The sequence below is a fragment of the Mustelus asterias genome, chromosome 3 (genome assembly GCF_964213995.1).
Source record: "Mustelus asterias chromosome 3, sMusAst1.hap1.1, whole genome shotgun sequence".
In the NCBI taxonomy this organism is placed as follows: Eukaryota; Metazoa; Chordata; class Chondrichthyes; order Carcharhiniformes; family Triakidae; genus Mustelus; species Mustelus asterias.
Window position 1 is genome coordinate 112791907 of NC_135803.1, and position 20702 is coordinate 112812608.

The 20702-nt window shown below is 45.4% G+C and overlaps 1 protein-coding gene across 2 annotated transcripts in view; it reads right to left on the reverse strand.

Annotated features, from left to right (window-relative positions):
- Positions 1–4464: 4464 nt before the first annotated feature.
- gxylt2 (glucoside xylosyltransferase 2) overlaps positions 4465–20702 on the reverse strand; it is a 48691-nt gene continuing 32453 nt past the window's right edge. Inside the window, exons 4-8 of one of the 2 annotated variants that reach the window (XM_078203173.1) lie at positions 18990–19241; positions 15902–16025; positions 10313–10485; positions 6420–6632; positions 4465–4790 (exon numbers count right to left, since the gene is read on the reverse strand). In XM_078203173.1, coding sequence (XP_078059299.1) covers positions 6468–6632; positions 10313–10485; positions 15902–16025; positions 18990–19241 — 714 coding nt within the window. In that variant the 3' untranslated portion in view covers positions 4465–4790; positions 6420–6467. Of the gene's footprint in view, positions 6633–10312; positions 10486–15901; positions 16026–18989; positions 19242–20702 lie in introns of both variants that reach the window. The other variant, XM_078203172.1, reaches the window with a different exon arrangement.

The following is a 20702-nucleotide window of genomic DNA, read 5'->3' on the forward strand; positions in this document are numbered from 1 at the left end:
TGAATCTTCTTCCACCTCCCTTCAGCCAGAAAACCCTCGTGTTACCTCTGGTACCTTTGCCAATTACCTTTAGTTTGTGTTGTCTCATAGCAAACCCTTCTGCCGCCAGAAATAATTTACCTCTATTTATTCGAACAAAATGATTTATGATTTAGGACTCCTCTGAGTCCAAAGATGTGCAGGTTAGGTGGATTGGCAATACTAAATTGCCCCTTAGTATCAGGGGGACTAGCTAAGGCAAATGCATGGGGTTGTGGGGGTGGGGCCTGTGTGGGATTGTGGTCGGTGCAGACTCAATGGGCTGAATGGCCTCCTTCTGCTCTGTAGGATTCAATGGTTCCATGAAATCGCCTCTCAATCCACTGTGCCCTTCACAAAACAACCCTGGCTTCAGCAGTCTGTCCGCATAACAGGTCCCTCACTTCTATTACTATTCTTGATAAAGATTTTCAAAATTAGGAGAGGATTAAATATGGAAAAATAATTTTCATTGGTTGCTGAGTCAGCAAGTAGAGGTCATAACTTTCAGGTCATCAAAATGTTGAAGGATGTGGTTGACCAGAAACAAGGAAAGCCTTTAAACAGGAACTACTTATATATTAAAAAAATTTTTTAAAGCTCTAGTAAAATGGGCAGGATATAGGATGAAATAGATAACTTCGTGATCTGGCACAGACACAACGGAAGGAATGGCTTCCTCCTGTACTATAAAACTCTACTTAGTAACAAAGGACACAGCCATCAAACTGTTCTGAAATAACTTGATCAGTGAGCTAGAAAGCAAATCCCATAATACTATCCCTCAAGTTACTTACAAAACAGTAGTCTGTTAAGCCTGTCTGCATTTTAAATCAAGAATTGGTAGAAGACTGTGTATTTTTGAAAATTGCTACTTCTTGGCGATTCAAAACTAGCAAACTGAGAACAATTAAGGGTATGATTATACTGCCATTTTCTACTTCACAATAACATGATAGCATAACTCTGCACCAATGCCTTGATTCAACTTCCTCAAGGGAAGTTTTATTTCACAGGCTTATAACTCCAACATAGTGTCATAAATAATAAACAAGGCTCAAATGGTCCAGTGGACTAAGCGGACATTTTTACAAACTGAAGCTAAGCTGTTTTTAATAGTTTCAGAAAGCTCAAAAATGTACCAAGAGGAGCAGAGCTGCCTGATGTGTCTCATAGGCATTCTCAGGCTCTTTGCAGGCTCCAGCCGAACTCTGTTGGTTCTGAAATTCATTCTGGAGTTCCACATCTCAGACCAAAATCTCAGTCCAAGTGCCAGCTGAACAGATAAATTAGCACTCGACAAAACAACAGTCCTTTCATTGAGCAATCCCCAGAAAAATACTGAGGATGCTTGTAATGACTTCAATCAAGCCATTGAGGTTGGCCAATGGAGTATGAACTCCCTGATTAAGGATCCAATTCATGGGCCAATCAGGGAGTCTTTGCATTGTACTTAACCAGGAGTGTCAGTTCCTCTGGCACCCCTGGAGGTCGTCTGCTAATTGATAGCACTCTGTGCACTGCTGTTTGTAAATAAAGGGATTTTAGTGAAGGGTCTTCGGCCTCTGCAGATTTATTACAATGCTGGAATCTGAAATAAAAATAGAATTCGGGAAAATCTCAGCAGGTCTGACAGCATCTGTGGAGAGAGAATAGAACCAACGTTTCGAGTCAATCTAACCATTTTACAAACCACTCTTGTCTGCCTCAGGTTACATTCCCCATACTTGAAAAGGTATTGATCAGTTCCGAGCACGGGATTATCAGGCATTCTCACCCAATATAAAACATTCTTGATCTGTAAAATAACAATGGGAGCTTGCAATTAGTTGGCCTTAGTTCTACTCATTGAGTTCCTTTTTTTTTCATGCAGTTTGCTCAATATCAGTGTAACTGGTGCAAAAGATCACAGAATTATAAGCACAAATTGCATTTGGCGCAACTTGAGTTTCCGAAACAAAAAACAGAAATATTCAACATTTGTGGAGAGGGGAACAGAGTTCGTGGGCTGGATTTTTGTTTTGGAATTGGGACCCCGATGTTGGGTGAATTCCCACACCCCTGATGCGACTTTGGCAGGGATAGCCAATTAAGAGTCAAGAAGTGCACTCACCGTCCGACAAGAGGCTTTCCAGCAATGAGGCAGCAGCAGCAGCACTGTCCGAGGAACGAATTGCTGGTGCATATGAAGGAGACTGCAGCCTCAAAATGGAGGCGCAATCTGATGGGAAGTTAAAAAGGAAATCAATTTAAAAAGGCCACAGTTGCCAGGCTGTCAGCATGAAGAATTTTTCCACTGGGTGACCTGTAGCTGCAGTCTATGATATGTAGGGAGGGGGATCCTAGCAGGATGGGAGTGTGTTCCTGTTGCCAGGTAATATGGTTAGAGGGTTGGTTAGCTAACAAGAAATAGAGGTAAGTGTGTAATTTTTAGGTTAGCAAGCTGTAACTAGTGGAGTGCTGTGGTTTCAACCGTTTACAGTCTAAAGCAATGACTTGGAAGGGACCAAATGTATGGTAGCTATTTTTTAAAAAATTCATTCGTGAGACATGGGCGACGCTGGCTGGCCAGCATTTATTATCCATCCCTAGTTGCCCTTGAAGGGCAGTTGAGAATCAACGACATTGCTGTGGCTCTGGAGTCACATGTAGGCCAGACCAGGTAAGGATGGCAGATTTCCTTTCCTAAAGAACATTAGTGAACCAGATGGGTTTTTCTGACAATCGACAATGGTCATCGGTAGGTTCTTCATTCCAGATTTTAAAAAAATTCAAATTCCACCATCTGCGACAGTGGGATTCGAACCTGGATCCCCAGAACATTAGCTGAGTTTCTGGATTAATTATCACATGATAATACCACTAGGCCATCACCTCCCTGATGACACAAAGGTGGCAGGGACTAGAAATAAGGGATGCCGTTTTAAATTAAGGTCTCCCATTTAAGATGGAGATGAGAACTTTTCCCTTGAAGTTTGTGATGGGATTCTCTTGCCAGGAGAGCAGTGGAGGAAGGGTCATTGAATATTTTTGAGGCCAAATTAGATAGATTCTTGACTGACAAGGGATTCAAAAGATATAGGCAGGAAAGTAAAGGCCACAATCAGATCAACCATGATCTTATCAAATGGCAGAGCAGGCGTCAAGGGCTGAATTGTCTCCTGCTGTTCCTAATCTGTATGTTCGTACGTAAAAGGATTGCCTGATTGCAATGGTTCAAGGCAGATTTTGCATTCAGTGATACACAAATGAGTTTCAGCAGAAACTTAGGGAAAGAAAACGGGGGCGATTCTCCCAAAAAAATTCTAAGTGTCGAATTTGTGTAAAAACGGGAGTAAATCACATTGTTTTTTCAGCATGAGTTTCAAAATGAATCGCCCACATTCTGTACACTGCAGAGTGCACTAGCACAAATTAGTCCAAGAATCTGTGGGCGGGGCCTATTCCTGCTGGAGAGGCCGGTAGCATAGCACTGTGTGGGCCACTGCACATGCACCGATCTGTTAGCGCCGAGGTCGGCGTATGCGCAGTGGCTCTGCACTGCCAGCCTCCCGATTGCTGGCCTGCTCGATCATTGGCAAGCCCCACGACCCTGCATTGCTGGCCCGCCGAACATGCCTGGGCCAGCCTTGAAACCCCACTCCCTCCACGCAACTCCGATCTCCCGATCCCTCCCCTTAATCCCCCCCTCCCCAGCCTGTCTTGATGTACCCCCCCCTGCACAGCCTCGTTTTCCCGACCCCCCCCCCCGCCCCGATCCCCCCAGCAGGCTGACCTCCCCCAACCCGAAGGCCTGACCCGATCGCTGGCCTCCCTCCCTTTGTCAAATGCAGAGTGGCAGTGGGAACCCCCCCACCCCCACCAATTGCCCTGTCTCCATCAGGTCACATACCTTGGCACTGCCCTATGCCTGATGGGGCAGTGCCAAGGTGTTCCCTGGGCATTGGCATGTTGCCCCTTGGGCAGTGCCGGGGAGCCAGGCTGGCACTGCCAAGGTGGTAATGCCCAAGGGGCACCCACCCAGAGCCCGACCCTCTGGGGGGGGCCTCGATGGCCCCCTGCACTCCAGTGGGGTCAGACCGCCCACTCCCTGCAAATGGGGAGCGACTGTAAACCCCGCTGGAGTGAAATAATCCTGGCGGCGGAGGAGACGCTAGCGGGCCTGGAAATTTCAGTCCCGGACCCGCTAATGATATTTAAGTGATATTAAAATTAGCATTTGCATGATTTATAAAGCTCTGCGCCGATTTCTGGTGCGGAGTTGATGGCACCGGAAATCTGGCGCTCAGAGACTTGCAGAGGCCGTGGCGCCCAGCGGGGAGCCCGCGAAACGGCCTCTGCTCGAGTCTCCCGGCCCGCTGTGCTACAAAAACAGCGCAGTGGGACCGGGGAATCACCAATGTCTTTAAAAATGGAGATAACTGAATTGGCAATTGGACACAAATAAGAAAGTATGTCCCATTTAATACAAAACTTAGTCAGACAATAATGGAACTACATGCCACAGCTGACAACAGCGCTTTTATTAATGAAATAATATCTTATATTTAAAACAAACATGTATAAATATTGGGGATTATATATCACATTACAACAAAAAAAAGAACTTGCATCTCAAATACAACTGTTCTTCGAATCAGTTTATTGTTCGGGTCGCAGTCTTTGGGAAAGTATACAAGTGATTTTTCTTTAGGTACCACCTCTAACATGCTTTGAATAGCTGGCTCAATAAAGGACCATCTTCCTGGATGCTGCAGGATGATTCTAATGACCTGGAATGACATTTTTACCCATAAATACCTTCATGTTTTTTGTAATGTTTGGATATTCTCTATTCCAATAATTTGAGTACATGGCACGATTAAAAAAATATGTACAAAATGTCAAATATCTAAAGCCTCACTTCCGAAAAAGCAAGAACATCCAGGATCTCAAACAAATCAAAGTGTTCTCCAGATATGGTTCACTCACTTAATTTTAGTTATTTATTCAGGACTAAAATGTCTGCAAATCCTCCGTTGCTTGGCTGGTGGATTCAAATTTTTAGAGCGTGCTTTCTCTGAGAATCAAGTATTAGGACGTAATCCGATCACACAAGCTCGTGTGCTCACAGAAACTAAACTGCTGACATATTGTTAAAATTAAAACTTCACATGAGTGAAAAGACCCTTCAGATCGGATTATGAATAATTGTCACAATTTTCATTGCTGGAGCAAAGAAAAATTCCTATTTTCTAAATGTTCACTTTCATCTCAGTATTTTTGGTGCCACATAACCATCCCCTGCCTCAGTCCCTGCAGTTTGCTCCCTCTCCTCAAAGTGCTGGAGGTCCAATTCCATGGAATCTCCCCTATCTGACCATTTTGAGTCTCTAATTATCAGTAGACTATTCAACCACAGAGGCCATCATCAGTCCAGCTCTGATGCAACATTAAGACTGCTGATTTCCAGTCTGACCCACAAGGATCCTACTTGCTTCCTCCCCCACCAAAAAAAGATATAAGGTCACCGAGGTCAACTGAAGAACCCAAATTGTGCTCCAGGTGACTCAGCACAGACAAGAAATTGAACCTGCGATCTTCTGGTCTGTATAGCTTAGTTTTATCTCAGGGCCGTCTCTACCCATGAGATGGTCAGGGAGTTGCTCGAAGAATAGACAGTTGTGCAGATAATTACTTCACAGCATCTGTCTCAAGGAATGTTTTTGCACTGGCAAGTGCTCTAGTGTGAAAGACAATATTTGACTTGATAAAGAATAATACATTTCAGCACATTAATAATTCTAAAACAGATCTTATATATCCAATGTCGGTTTCTACAAGGAGAAACAAAGGGTGGGATTTTCCAGCCCCGCCCACCGCTGGGATGCTGCTGAAAGCCAATGGACTTCTGGCTGGGCCCTCGAATTTCCTGCCGAGGATCTTGCCATGACAGGGCTGGAAAACCCCAGCCAAAAACACAAACCAACCATTGCCCACACGGTCCACAACACTCATTCTATTTCTTCAACCTCAGGATCCTCCTTCATGTTGAAAAGACATTTAGCAACAACAGATTCATGTGTTGTGGATACAATCACCTTCTGAGCAGTTCTCTAAGACACCACCAAAGCAAGCATGATCTTACTGGTGCAGTTGGCTGGATTCATTATATTCCTCCTGGTTTCACAGTTAACCAGCTGTATGGATTCATATAAGCGTACAAGACAAGATGAGTGATGTGTGCAACCTCACATCCCAAGATTGATGACAGGACCGCTCTTCTGCATGGTTAAAAAGTGCATTGAGGGTGAAAAGAAGTAACCATGTGAGGCTTTTGCTGCATAAAATCTGCACAGTCATAGGACAGAAACAAAAATGCATGGTGAAAAAAAACTGGAAAATATAAATCTGAGCTTTGCCTTTGAGTTTCAGTGCAGCACACACAAAACTTCTTCCATCTTCACTCCTTATCCGACATGAATAACACGGAGCTCATACGCTTTCCTCATGGCTTGTTCAACCTGCTTAAGGAACACTTGTGGAAGCCTCCCACATAAAGTGTGGACAGTTTTCAGGAAGTTGTTTTGGAGTGGGAAATAAAGGGACTGAAACAAATTCTCCTCAAAGGGAAACTGAAAGACAAAAAAAAATCATCAATGTTCCTGCTTTAACATAAATTTCAATAGTTTCAGAACACATTTGTCAATGGAATTGGGCATCATATCTATGAGAAAGGGTAACTCATTACAATCACAGGGCAGAACACAGCGGCACAGTAGTTAGCATTGCCGCCTCCACAGCGCCAGGAACCCAGGTTCGATTCCCGGCTTGGGTCACTGTCTGTGCAGAATCTGCACGATCTCCCCGTGTTGGCGTGGGTGTCCTCCGGGTGCTCCGGTTTCCTCCCACAGTCTGAAAGACATGCTGGTTAGGTGCATTGGCCGTGCTAAATTCTCCCTCAGTGTACCCGAACAGGCGCCGGTGTGTGGTGACTAGAGGATTTTCACAGTAACTTCATTGCAGTGTTAATGTAAGCCTACTTGTGACACTCATAAACAAAGTTAACAGCAGTGCACTGTGCTCATATTTTTGATCACGCATCTTCTGTGAAATTAATTGTTCCAGACGGTTTTCAGAAACTGAACATTCTGACATGAGTGCAGCACGATGACAATATCCTTGTCCTTGTGAAAAGACAATCAGGAAAATTGCCGTGATTGTTCTTTCAGGCACGAATAGTATACTGACAAGAAACCATTAATTATGCACCTTTGACTGCTCTTGTGCACAGTGTATAGTGCTGACTGTTGAGCAGTCAACTGCCAAGTGCTCTGAATTATTAATTTTCAGCAGGATTTGTTAGTATCACCAGCATATAACCAACACAATGTACAGAAGTCAAATGCTTGCACAATCACAACAGTAAACTGCATTTTTTTCCCCACAAACTGAAAAAGCTGGAGCTACACAGCATCCATCAATCCCAAATATTTTCTATTCATTAATTGCAGCGGAAGGATCAAATGAGAAAGATTTTTTTTCCAAAATTAATGACGCAATCTTATCAGTTTTCACCACATCAGTTCAAGTAGAAATCAAAGGTTGAGTTACAGTAAATCAGTAATGGAAAATGTTGTGGTTATGGGAATTTGAAATAAAATAGGAAATATTCAGCAACCTGCTTCCACTTCCTTTCCAAGATTCACATTTTCTTCTCTTCCCCTCTCTTTTCTGCATTTCAAAGGGACCATTCCCTCCTTCATGTCCAACAACCCCTCCTTCTCCCACTTCATCTTTCCATGCAAGCCACATACAATGCAATATCTGCCCTTTTAGCCCGGCCCCCACTTCCCGCTGCCCAAGGTCACAAACAGCCCTCCAGGTGAAACAGCAATTTACTTCTTTTCACTTTGTATACTGTATTCACTGCTCACAATGGTCACCTCCACACCGGGGAGACCACGCATAGATTGAGTGGCCACTTTGTCGAACACGTTGGCTCAGTCTGCTGGCATGACCTGGAACTTCCATTTGCCTGGTATTTTAACTCTCCACTTTGCTTCCCTGTCCTCTGAGCTCCGTCCTCAGCCTGCTTCAGTGTCCTGAGGCAGTTCAGTGCAGGCTCAAGGAATCTTTCAACTGGACCCTTCACAGCATTCTGTCCTCAACGCAGAGTTCAACCATTTTAGATTGTAACCTCTGCCCCATTTTGGTTTCCTTTTCTGGTTTTTGTTTTTCTCTTGTCTTTTTCTTTTGGAAAGCAGCTGTATGTTTCTGCCATTGACACCTCCTCTCAACAATATGTTTGTTTCTTTACTTGTCCTATTACTATTCCCTTTGGCCTTGTACCATGAACGCCTTTGTCATTTAATCTCTCCTTAATCACTTTTGATTTCCTCCCACGTTTCCCTCTCATTTGCTTAAAACCTATTACACCCCCAACTCTTTCTAGTTGTGATGAAAGGTTACTGATTTGGCAGCAGTGTGGTATTCCTAACGGTGTAACTGAAAACGTGCATGTCATTTCAGCTCTTCCCCATTTTGCACACGGTTATTACTGAAATTTAAAGTGCTGGCAGTGTGCACGAGAGACAGGTGAGATTCAGTGACGGAGGAAAGTTTTCAGTGGGGAAATCCACCATCAGCTGATATCGCTGCAGCTCCAGACAGGTTATTAAACAGCCTCCTGTTCAAACACAGACTGTGCTTCACAGCCAGAATAGTGTCATTCAAAAGGACTCTTCACAAGATCTCCTGCCCTCCCCCCCATCAAATTCTTCATGGCAGAGCGTCGATCAAGAGTTGCACCTCTGTTCAGTGAAGCCTCTCTGCAGGTCATTTCGCAGGTCGTCAAGGAAAGGAGGGGGATGCTCTTTCTTGTCCATGACATCAAAAGGCCCTCCAGCCAGACCAAGGCTGTCTGGACGGAGGTTTCAGAGGACGTCAGCAATCGCGGCATAAGAAATAAAACCTGGAAAGTACAGGAAACTGGTCAACGACTTGCTCCAATCCATCAGGGTAAGTGTACCATCTTCAACAGGAATCTCTCGTAGGCAGTCAACAATAAGGCATAAGTGAGAGTGGACAGCTCTGCCAGAAGAGTTATATTCGATATGCCTTAGTGCCACTTGGCAACTGAGACCACGCATGTGGAACTTTGGCGTTTGTTGTGGATGTATGTCGACAAATGGGGGTTAGGGGCCACTTGACATGTTACTAACCCTGCAGTTTGTCATGCAGATGATAAGCAGCCCCACAATTCTAATGGGAGGCGATGGACAGGAGAAGTTCCTGACCTCAAGTTCCTGATAGATGCTGAGGAAGAGATCATCGAGATGGCTGGCAAGGCGTTAGCGTGATCAGCTGCAGACAGTGAGGTTCGACTGGAGAAAGAGGCAACCATGCTGCTGGTGACATTTGGGCTCACAGGATGGATTTGATCAAATGTGACTTGCTCAAACTGTTGTGATTCCTATAATGCTTCTGTTTGTTCCCATTGACAGCTCATCGCCATCCAAATCCCCACTTGCCTACTCTTACCCTGAGGCCTCCCATTAATCCCCTCCCCCCCGCAATGTTTTTATCTGTTCCCGTTCCCCAGCCTATGAAATGTCTGAATACTCGACCCAGACTGTAGAGCTGTCCCCATACCAAATCTGGCTCCTCCTCCCTCGCCATCCAGCACTGGACCCCAACAATGAGAGCACCAACCTCACTCTTTAGGCCTATTATTCACTGTACCAATTCTGCCTGGATCCACATGTCCCTCCACCCCACCCTGCCCCCCTTAATTCCCAGCCCCCAAACGCTCATGACCACCACCCTCAGCATGCGAGGCCTTTCTCTCCGCCCCAGCTCCCTTTTATGGATTGCAAACATATCAAAAGTAGGAACCTGCCACAGGCTGACTTGAAGTTGCTGACTTTAGTTCTGCATCTAAACCCGCCATCAGGTAACCAAAACTTTGCCTCCCACCTAATTCAGTCACCCGCATTTCCTGTTCCTGCGTGCTCTGCAAATCCATCCCCACAACCCCTGCATCCCCCTAACCACCGCACCGCCCCCCCCCCCCCCCGCCCCCCCTCCCAATCCACCCACCAACTCTGTCATTAGCTCTGTTCCTCTCTCCACAGGTGCTCCCAGATCTGTAGGGTATTTCCAGCATTTTCTCTTCTAAATCAGTAAGGGGCATGTAATCGCAGACAGGTCATTCAAAACTTCCATCCGCTGATAGGAATCAAGTCAAGCATTCCTGATCCAATTGTAGCTCTTCAGAAAGGAGACATATCACTTTTGTGATTGAAATACTTACATCACGTATGGCTTCATACATTACTTTGAAAGCAGGTTGTTTATCATCATGATAAACCCCACGGTTCCCATGGAGAATCGAAACTCCCTGGTCCTCTGCTCCTCGACAGTTGCTGCCATACATACAGTGATCTGGTCTATAATTCCACTGACAAGGGAACACGTACAGATATTCTACAGAATCAAAAGAAACATGATTTTAATATCCTACCCAACTGAATTACCAGAGTTTGTGGCGTATTAGTCGACCTGGCTTTAGAGATGACCACATTTCTTTCGCCCTGTGGCCGGGATTCTCCCAGCCTGCTGTGCTGCTTGAGTAGTGCGGCAGATTGGGAGACAACAGTAGGGGGCCTTTAGCGGGATTTGCAACCGGTGTCCAGCCGGCCGCGAGTCTCAGAGACCCTTTTTCTTAGCGCAATAAGCTCCGTGCTGGAAATCGGTGCAAAGTTGATAACCATATGGAAATTACAATTCTCCGGGCCAGCTAGCATCTCCACCCCACCAAGAGAGGTTCCCACCAGTGGGGTTTACAGCCACTCCCCACTAACAGGGAACCTGTCCTTACCCCACTGGTGGGGATAAGAGGTCAGGGGCAAGGAGGTGAGGTGTGGTTGGGCAGTGCCAGCCTGGTACCCTGGCACTGCCCTTGGCACTTCTCATTGGGCACCAGGCAGTGCCAAGGGTGCAGGGCAGGACCTGCTGCCACGTTGCACTGGGATCGGGCCTTACCATCGGTGGCAGAGGGGGTTCCGGTAGACCAGCAATTGGGGGAGGGCAGTATCGGGAGACCAGTCATAAGGAGGGGGAGGCCATCCATCAGGGTGGTGGTTTGGGGATAAACAGGAGACCAGCAATTTGGAAGACGGCGATGGGGGGGGGGGGCAAGAGCGTATGGGCGATCTCCCTACTGACAGATTGGCGCATGCGCAGTGACCCACACAGCGCAATGCTGCTGGCATCTTGGGTGGGATTAGGCCCTGCCCCCACCCCCACAACTTTGCCACCGTGCTGCCCTCCACCATTTTAGTCTGAAATTCCAGGGAAACTTAAGTAAACAAGGTCCATTAACTCTACTTAAAATAACCACTTGCAAGACTGAAATGAGTAATGAACCTACTCTTCTAGTATCTGAGCTGCATTCCCTCCAAACATACCAACTACCTGTAGCATAAAGCTGAATTCTTAAACATTCCCCTCAGCCATATGAATTGCATTACTATCATCGCACCCATAAAGAGCAGAACCCACATTGCAAACAACAAAATGGCAACCATCTGCAGCCACACCAGAGGTTTACTTTTATATTCTGTGTATAAGGCAGCCCCCCCTTTCTGGAGCAATTTTTTGAGACTTGAAAGTTGACTTACGCTTAACATCTACAGTTCTTATCATCGTTAAAGAAAATCTTTCTTATTGAATTCCTTAAACTTTGAGATTTAACATCTGAAAAGATTTGGAATGTTTCTCAAAAATCTTTTTACATTCCATATACTTTAAACACAAAGGTTTCTTAACATTTATTTCTGCAGGTTGCTCCAGTGACTCAGGATGTACTAACCTTTAGGCTGCAGGTACAGCTTAAAATTAGTATGGGGCCCAGTGATTTAAACTCAGCTTGGTGCGCTGGAATTAATGTCAATATTCTTGGGTTTGGAAGGATTAAAAAGAAGAATTGACCGAGGTGTTGTTGCTGCGCACTGACAAATGAAGATAGTGATGTCCCCGACAGCTGGAGCATCTACTAACATTCAGCGTCTGGGGAGAGGAAGTTTTTATGGCCGAGGAGGGTCTGGGCCACCAGACAGAGAACTGGCAGGGAACGCTCGTCAGTCCTGTGGAGGAGCCTGATGAAATCATCTTTGGACATCGAATTAGCCACTTCTAGGCCTTCCCCATAACTGAGGTCCCCACCAGCAGAGATCCTGCCTGCCAAGGGCCTCCGATCAATCAGGGGCAGCTCGCCTTTACCGATAGGAGCATTAACAGCCGAGGAGAGATGGGGGTCACGGAAGAGGGAGAAAGGGGTGGGAGGTAGGGTGCTGGGTGGATGTCAGCAGCTACAGCCCTGCCCAATGTCGGGTCCCTTCATTAGGCACAAATTGCCAAAGAGCCGGCTGTGCAGCCTCCATTTAATCCACCAGTCACCACTAAAATGCAGTGGGCCCAGGGATGATGAGCGTTAATTGATTTTATCAATGAGCCTAATGACAACCCACTGCTGGCACATTAGCCCCCTCCGTCTTAATCGGGGGAAGTTTTCCCACCCACACAATAAAAACAGAAAAATGCTGGAAAATCTCAGCAGGTCTTACAGTATCTGTAGAGAGAGAGAGTAGAACCAATGTTTCGCGTCTAGATGACCCTTTAGCAGAGTTCTGACAAAGGGTCACCCAGACTCGAAACGTTGGCTCTGTTCTCTCTCCACAGATGCTGTCAGACCTGCTGAGATTTTCCAGCATTTTTCTGTTTTTGTTTCAGATTCCAGCATCCGCAGTATTTTGCGTTTATCGAAGTTTTCTCAACGTTGGGAAAACTGACACAGGGTTTCTCCCATGATTAAGTGGATCCTGTCACCATAGTCCCCAGCATGATGGACTGCAGAAAATCCAGCCTGAGGTTTACACGAGGTTTAAGGTGATATTAGTCTGCCAGCATTCAGACTGACATCACTCACTGCTCTCAAGAGAAGGGAAGAGGAAAAAGGTTTTGCAAAGCGATTGTTTAAAAACTCCTAAATTTCAAATCATTCGTAAATGAGCGGCGAGCGGTTTATATTAATTGTGATATAACAAGTAGCATGCCAGCTAACCTATGTTTATCTGAGCATTTGTGAAATAGAATCATAGAATCCTACAGTGCAGAAGGAGGCCATTTTGCCCATCGAGTCTGCACTGAACACAATCCCACCCAGGCCCTATCCCCATAACCCCCATGCATTTACCCTAGCTAGTCCCCCTGACACTACAGGGTAATTTATCATGGCCAATCCATCTAACCTGCACATTTTTGGCCTGTGGGAGTAAACCGGAGCACCCGGAGAAAACCCACGCAGACACGGGGAGAATGTGCAAACTCTACACAGACAGTGACCCAAGCCGGGAATTGAACCCGGGTCCCTGGTGCGATGAGGCAGCAGTGCTAACCACTGTGCTAACCACTATGCTACTGTGCCACCCCTCAATAGTCTGTAAGTTGGGACTGAAGGTGGACAAGTCCCCGGGTCCGGATGGAATGCATCCCAGGGTATTGAAAGAAATGTCAGAGGTAATAGTGGATGCGTTAGTGATTATTTATCAAAACTCGTTGCATTCTGGGGTAGTGCCGGTTGATTGGAAAACGGCTAATGTTACGCCGCTGTTTAAAAAAGGAAGGAGACAAAAGGCGGGTAACTATAGGCCGGTCAGCTTAACGTCTGTAGTAGGGAAAATGCTGGAATCCATTATTAAAGAGGAGATAGCAGGGCATCTGGATAGAAATGGTTCGATCAATCAGACGCAGCATGGATTCATGAGGGGAAAGTCGTGCTTGACGAACATGTTGGATTTTTATGAAGATGTGACTAGGGCGGTTGATGGAGGAGAACCGGTGGATGCGGTGTTTTTGGATTTCCAAAAGGTGTTTGATAAGGTGCCCCATAAAAGGCTGCTGAAGAAGATTAGGGCACACGGAGTTGGGGGTAGTGTGTTAAAGTGGATTGGGGACTGGCTATCCGACAGGAAGCAAAGAGTCGGAATAAATGGGTGTTTTTCCGGTTGGAGGAAGGTAACTAGTGGCGTGCCACAGGGATCGGTACTCGGGCCGCAACTATTTACCATTTATATAGATGATCTGGAGGAGGGGACGGAGTGTAGGGTAACGAAGTTTGCAGACGACACAAAGATAAGTGGAAAAGTGAATCGTGTGGAGGACGGAGAAGATCTGCAGAGAGATTTGGACAGGCTGAGTGAGTGGGCGAGGATATGGCAAATGGAGTATAACGTTGATAAATGCGAGGTTATACACTTTGGAGGAAATAATAACAAATGGGATTACTATCTCAATGGAAACAAATTAAAACATGCTACCGTGCAAAGGGACCTGGGGGTCCTTGTGCATGAGACGCAAAAGCCCAGTCTGCAGGTACAACAGGTGATCAAGGAGGCAAATGGGATGTTGGCCTATATCGCGAGGGGGATGGAATATAAAAGCAGGGATGTCTTGATGCACCTGTACAGGGCATTGGTGAGGCCGCAGCTGGAATACTGTGTGCAGTATTGGTCCCCTTATATGAGGAAGGATATATTGGCATTGGAGGGAGTGCAGAGAAGGTTCACCAGGTTGATACCGGAGATGAGGGGTTTGGATTATGAGGAGAGGCTGAGGAGATTGGATTTGTACTCGTTGGAGTTTAGAAGGATGAGGGGGGATCTTATGGAGACTTATAAGATAATGCGGGGGCTGGATAGGGTGGAGGCGGAGAGATTCTTTCCACTTAGTCAGGAAGTTAAAACTAGAGGACACAGCCTCAAAATAAAGGGGGGTCGGTTTAAGACAGAGTTGAGGAGGAACTTCTTCTCCCAGAGGGTGGTGAATCTCTGGAATTCTCTGCCCACTGAGGTGGTGGAGGCTATCTCGCTGAATATGTTTAAAGCGCGGATGGATGGATTCCTGATCGGTAAGGGAATTAAGGGTTATGGGGATCAGGCGGGTAAGTGGTACTGATCCACGTCAGATCAGCCATGATCTTATTGAATGGCGGGGCAGGCTCGAGGGGCTAGATGGCCTACTCCTGCTCCTATTTCTTATGTTCTTATAATCCAGCAAGAGGGAATTTTAATAAAAACTTGGTCGTGCCCTCAATCTAGTCGTGTAGCCTGATGCATCATCAGATCTTGGATTATGTATATGCCAATTAGCTTTAATGCACTGGAAAAATCATTTTAAAAAAGGCGAGTTGCTATTTTCTTCATAATTACTGAGCACAACACAGTCAAGTTTATGATTATCACTGTTCACCTGCCAGGCATTACTCATGCTTTGTTTCTGTGCTCCAAGACTGTCTTAATTAGATAATTGATTTAATTACTTGCTTTTCAATCTTTGATATGTGACACAGTTAATATGCTCAAGTGCAAAACATTAGTTATAACCTTGCATTCAAGTAGCAAGAATACTAAAATTAAGTCACTCGCTCTTAGGTAACTCCTCTAAAGTTCTGATCTTCTGTCGGTTCATCAAAAACTACCATTTTGTTTTATTGAATCCCGACTCAGTGTCCTCGCCAGTTTTCAGAATCATTTGGATCCTAGCTGAATGAAGATCAGTCAGTGTTTGCTACTTTGCGAGCCAATGTGACTCAAGCGAATGCATGGTGTGTGCCTGGTCAGAAGCTGTCAAAGCGTTCTTCCAGCAGTAAAATGATCAAGTTATTCACCAACTTGCAGATAATACACGGGACCACACTGGGGAGCAGCCTCCATTTAAAACATCTGCATCCATTCATTGCCCATTCCCATAAAGCCATAATAAAAATAGAAAACTAATAGACATTTGCTGTCTTTAAAAACCTTGGAAAATACAATTATAGCAGCAGGCTTTTATTACTTACCTGGGTTGTAGTGAAAGATTATATTTAATAGATCTTGGTCACCCCATGTGATATCATTCTTATATTTATGGTATAACGGATACAACAATTCTTCCCATCTTAGTCCAGTTGGAACCATACTGTTCTATATGGACAGAAAACCAGAGATAGTAATCAGAATAAATGGAAAGTGACATTTCACTGACAACCCTATTGGATTACAGTTCTGTTGAGAGCCATTGGATAAGGTACAAGGAACACAGAATCAATCAATCAAGAAATAACCACTTATTTTCCATTTAAAAATTACAAGGTGAAAATGGGATGAACACACTGCAGGAATTAAGAGAGACCCTATTAATGGTCTACAGTGACATGTCAGCTTCATAGCTGATATATCACTATAGACATATAAGTCTATAGCTTTACCAGCCATGATTGAATGGTGGAGCAGACTTGAGGGCCAAATGGCCTAATTCTACTTCTATATCTTAAGGTCTTCGGGTGACAAGGAGGGCACCCAGATTTTGGATGCAGCTTCAGGTTATTAAGAGAGGGGGTGGGGTGAGAGGGGACAGGAAATCTTGATGGCATCATGTGGAGATGTCGTTGAGGAAGTCAGTGCCAGGTGCTTAGCCATGGCTGCCTGAAAAATAGAGTAATGCTCTCACCAAAGCTGTCAAGGGGAGAAACACAGAAAATAGATGGAGGAGGAGGCCATTCGGCCCTTCAAGCCTGCTCCGCTACTCATTTTGATCATGGCTGATCATCAAATTCAATATCCTGATCCCGCCTTCCCCCCATATCCCTTGATCACTTTAACCCCCCCAAGAGCTATAACTATAGGGAAACCTATTTAAATCTCCTCTAATGCCTCCACCACTACAGCCACACTACAGTTCCTTCCCCGCTTCCCTTTACTCTCAAACATTCACCACTCCACACTTTGCTCCAGCTTCTATCCTGACTTGCTCATAAACTTTTCAGCTACATCAACTAGGTTGTCACTAACATGTTCTCTTCTTTCTACAGAAGGTTGCATGCCACAATCAGCAGGAGGCTGAAAATGGAAGAGGCCGTGATCATCAACGCACTCTGATCCCACTGGAGGAAATGTACTAGCCATCAGGGAGAGGGAGTGAGTTACACCCATGATGAGTGGTGGCACTGGAGACGACATCATGCAGGGTTTCTTATGCCTTACACATTTTTTGCTTCACACGTTGATCTTATTTTACTCACTCTGCATGATGAACTGTAGCTACGTTCAACAGCTACAGATTTCTCTCTGCTCTCACTTTAGGCCAAAGTTAATCTTTGTGCCCTCTTTCATTGCGGGTGCTGAAAACATAAGACCACTGTGCTGTTTCAGGAACAGGAGGTCAGCCTTCCTGAAGATGTCAGTTCACTCGCTCCAAACATGGCAAGCTCCAGCTTACAGCTGAAACCTTGTGTACCTTGCTTAGAGGGTAGGTTCGAGGAGTAGCCTTCTTATGGTGAATCAGCAGCTACTAGTGTACAGGAGCTGGGGGGTGGGCATAGGAAGCCACAGATGATAAATATAAAACTCACAAACACGCAACGTTGCTACGTACCTGTTTGTTTAATTTACCTAAAACAAAATAATTTTAAGCTTCTATTGCATTATAAGTCAATCTTGTAGCCATTTCTCTTTCATTTCATTGTTGTTCGCCATTTCCAAAACTTGACCACTCACCTCAGAAACATGACTCCCTGAGTCCCTGCTACATATTGTTCCAAGAAAGGGAAGTAATTTTCATGTGATGGATGTAAGTAGTTCAGAGTTATAGGAGCTAACGAATTACTTATTTGTACTTTTGTCATAAACAACACAATTACCGACTCATTAAGATCTGAACTACCTATTGTCACAAACAATGGGGGCGATTCTCCCATCCCACTGCACTAAAAAGTTAGCGCAGCGGGATGGGAGATTCCAGCGGTGCCTGACACACAGGATCCGCACTGGGCGGCCCAGCCCGCTAGCATCTCCCAGCACCGGATTTCCAGCGGCGTCACATCCGCGCTGGAAATCGGCTGGGAAGTGCATAAATTATGATAAATTAATATTACCATATATTTTAAATGTGATTAGTGGACCCAGGACTGAAGTCTCCAGGCCCGCTAGCATCTCTCCCCCACCCTGCCAGAGTGTTTCACTCCAGTGGGGTTTACAGTAACTCCCCACTTTTGGGTAAGTAGCGGCCCGACCCCGCTGGAGTAAAAGGGGGCAATCGGGGTCCCCCTGAGGGCCAGGGGTGGGGGGGGGGGGAGGTGCCCCTGGGCATTGGCACCTTGGCAGTGCCATAGTGAGCCCTGGCAGGGCAATTAGTAGGGGTGAGGGTCCCGCTGTCACTCCTCCATCGGGATTGGTGGGGGAGGGAGGGAGGCCAGTGATCGGGACTGGCCATTGGAGTGTGGGGGTTCAGGGATGCCGGGGAGGGGGGAAATGGGAGGGGCGGGTGGGGGGGAGCAGGGCTACGAGGGAGGTGGAGACTTGACCAGGCACAGTCGGGGGGGCCAGTGATCGGGCTGGGGGTGGGGGGATGTGTCGGAGGGCCGGTGTTGCGGGGGTCACAGGGCTGGCCAGCTATTGAGTTGGCCAGCCATTGGGAGGCCAGCAGTGCGGGAACACTGCACTTGCGCCAATCACAGCACTATCAGATCAGCATGTGCGCAATGGCCCGCTCGGTGCTATGCTGCCAGCCTCCTGGGCAGGGATTGGCCCCACACACTGAATTCTGGAGTGAATCACGCTAGTGCTCCCTGCAGTGCACAGAGTGTGGGAGATTCATTTTGAAACCCCGGCTGAAAAAACCAACAGGATTTACTCCAGTTTTTACGTGAATTCAACACTTAAGAATTTTTTTGGGAGCATTCTGGGCAATAACTTGAACAACTGTATATGTACCACATGTACATACACAACATTCAAAGCAACCTTTTGTTCTGAATCCTACTTGGACACATCACACAAATCCTGTAATATGAACCTGCCCAGGAAGACTCAGAATTACTTCAGGTTACAGTTGTAGAAAACTGAATTATCTATGAAGGATCTATGATGAATTGCTGTTTTATTTTAAACCTTGAATAGTTGATTTCTTATTCGAGTCAGATTCATTAGCATGACTCCTGAATTGACTCCAGCTGCTCCATAATAAGGATGCCGTGCAAACCGACTGTACCATCCAATTCTTGGGATTTCATGCTCTGGGGCCATGGCTGCAAGTTGTGTGGAGTTGAACAAATTCAGGAAAGACCAAACATCATCAACTGGTCTCAGGAAGAGAACATCAGTATCTACGTACAGCAGAGAATCAACGTCTTTCAGAATCATCTGGTATGGAAACAGAAGAAAACAGAAGCTTTAAAATATGCCTGCCGATAACTTGCTGCCGTTTACGCCGTCGGGATCCTCTGGTCCCACCGACGCATCCCCACCACAAGTTTCCCGGCGGCGAGGGGTGCATCCAATGGGAAGACCCATTGACAACGGTGGGATCATAAGATCCCGCCACCAGCGAGCGACGCACCTTCTCCCACCGCCATGAAACACACTGCAGAGGAGGAACAAAATAAACTAAGCATGACAATTCTTCAAGTTATCTCAAGTGCCTTAAGATCCCAAAATGTACTGTTAGAGCATTAAATCTAAAGGAATCTCCAGTTTTATAAAACCCTACGATTATTGAGACATTTCCAAAAGTGGACACATTAAATACACTCCTTATTTTTATTTGATTCCAATGAGCAAGATACTGCTGCTGCTCCATGTCACTATGTCGTGGCATATATTTGTAAATTCTTAGGTCATTCCTGCTTTATACATGGCCATAACGTTATTATGCCCGTTTATTTAGAGAAGATTGTTTGGGTCCCGGACCAGAACCCCAAATTACATTAGGACACCAGACTAGACGCCAACAATTTTTTCTATTTTAGCATAAATGTGATGATCAGATACTTCCTTCCAGGAATTATGCCATTGACAAATTTGGGATCTTTTATTGTCAAACGAACTTTCTTTAATAACACGGTTTAAACATAACTCTAACAAATGAAACAGCTTAACTATTAACAGTTGAACAATATTTAAAAATGAAAAGCAAACAACTTTAATTTCTAACTTATCACTATTTCAGTTCCAAATAAGCAACATTCCTCTTAGAGCTTTACAATGCCACTTTAAATACTTTAGCAACCATAAATATACTTGTTATAATGAGTTTAGACAGTCTTGAAGCTTTCAGAAAGAGATAGAGTTCCAGAAACCTGCAAAATCCTTTTAACTTCAACCTGGCTTCAGCTGCAAACTAAATCAACTGTTTCCTGCAAAAGCTTCTTTTCCCCTCTGATACAGACCCCAGACTACACATAAACCACATCATCACATGACCCTGTCAACGACTCTCATCCAAAATCCCAGAGAAACTTATGTAAACTAAAGTCCATTAGCTCTACTTAAACTAAACACTTGCAAGGTTGAAATGAGTAATTATCCTGCTCTCCCAAAATCTGAGCTGCATTCCTCCCAGGCAGACCGACTTCCCACAGCATAAAGCTGAATTTTTAAACATTCCCCTCAAACACAAAAATATAACATATCTATATCAATTGCATTACCATCATCACAAGATCAACATGACTCTGCCAGTGCCTCTTTATTGCAATTCAAAACCAAACACAAGTTAAAGCATTTCTTTCTTTAACCTATGGGTGGCACAGTGGTTAGCACTGCTGCTTCACAATGCCAGGGATCCGGGTTCGATTCCCAGCTTGGGTCACTGTCTGTGTGGAG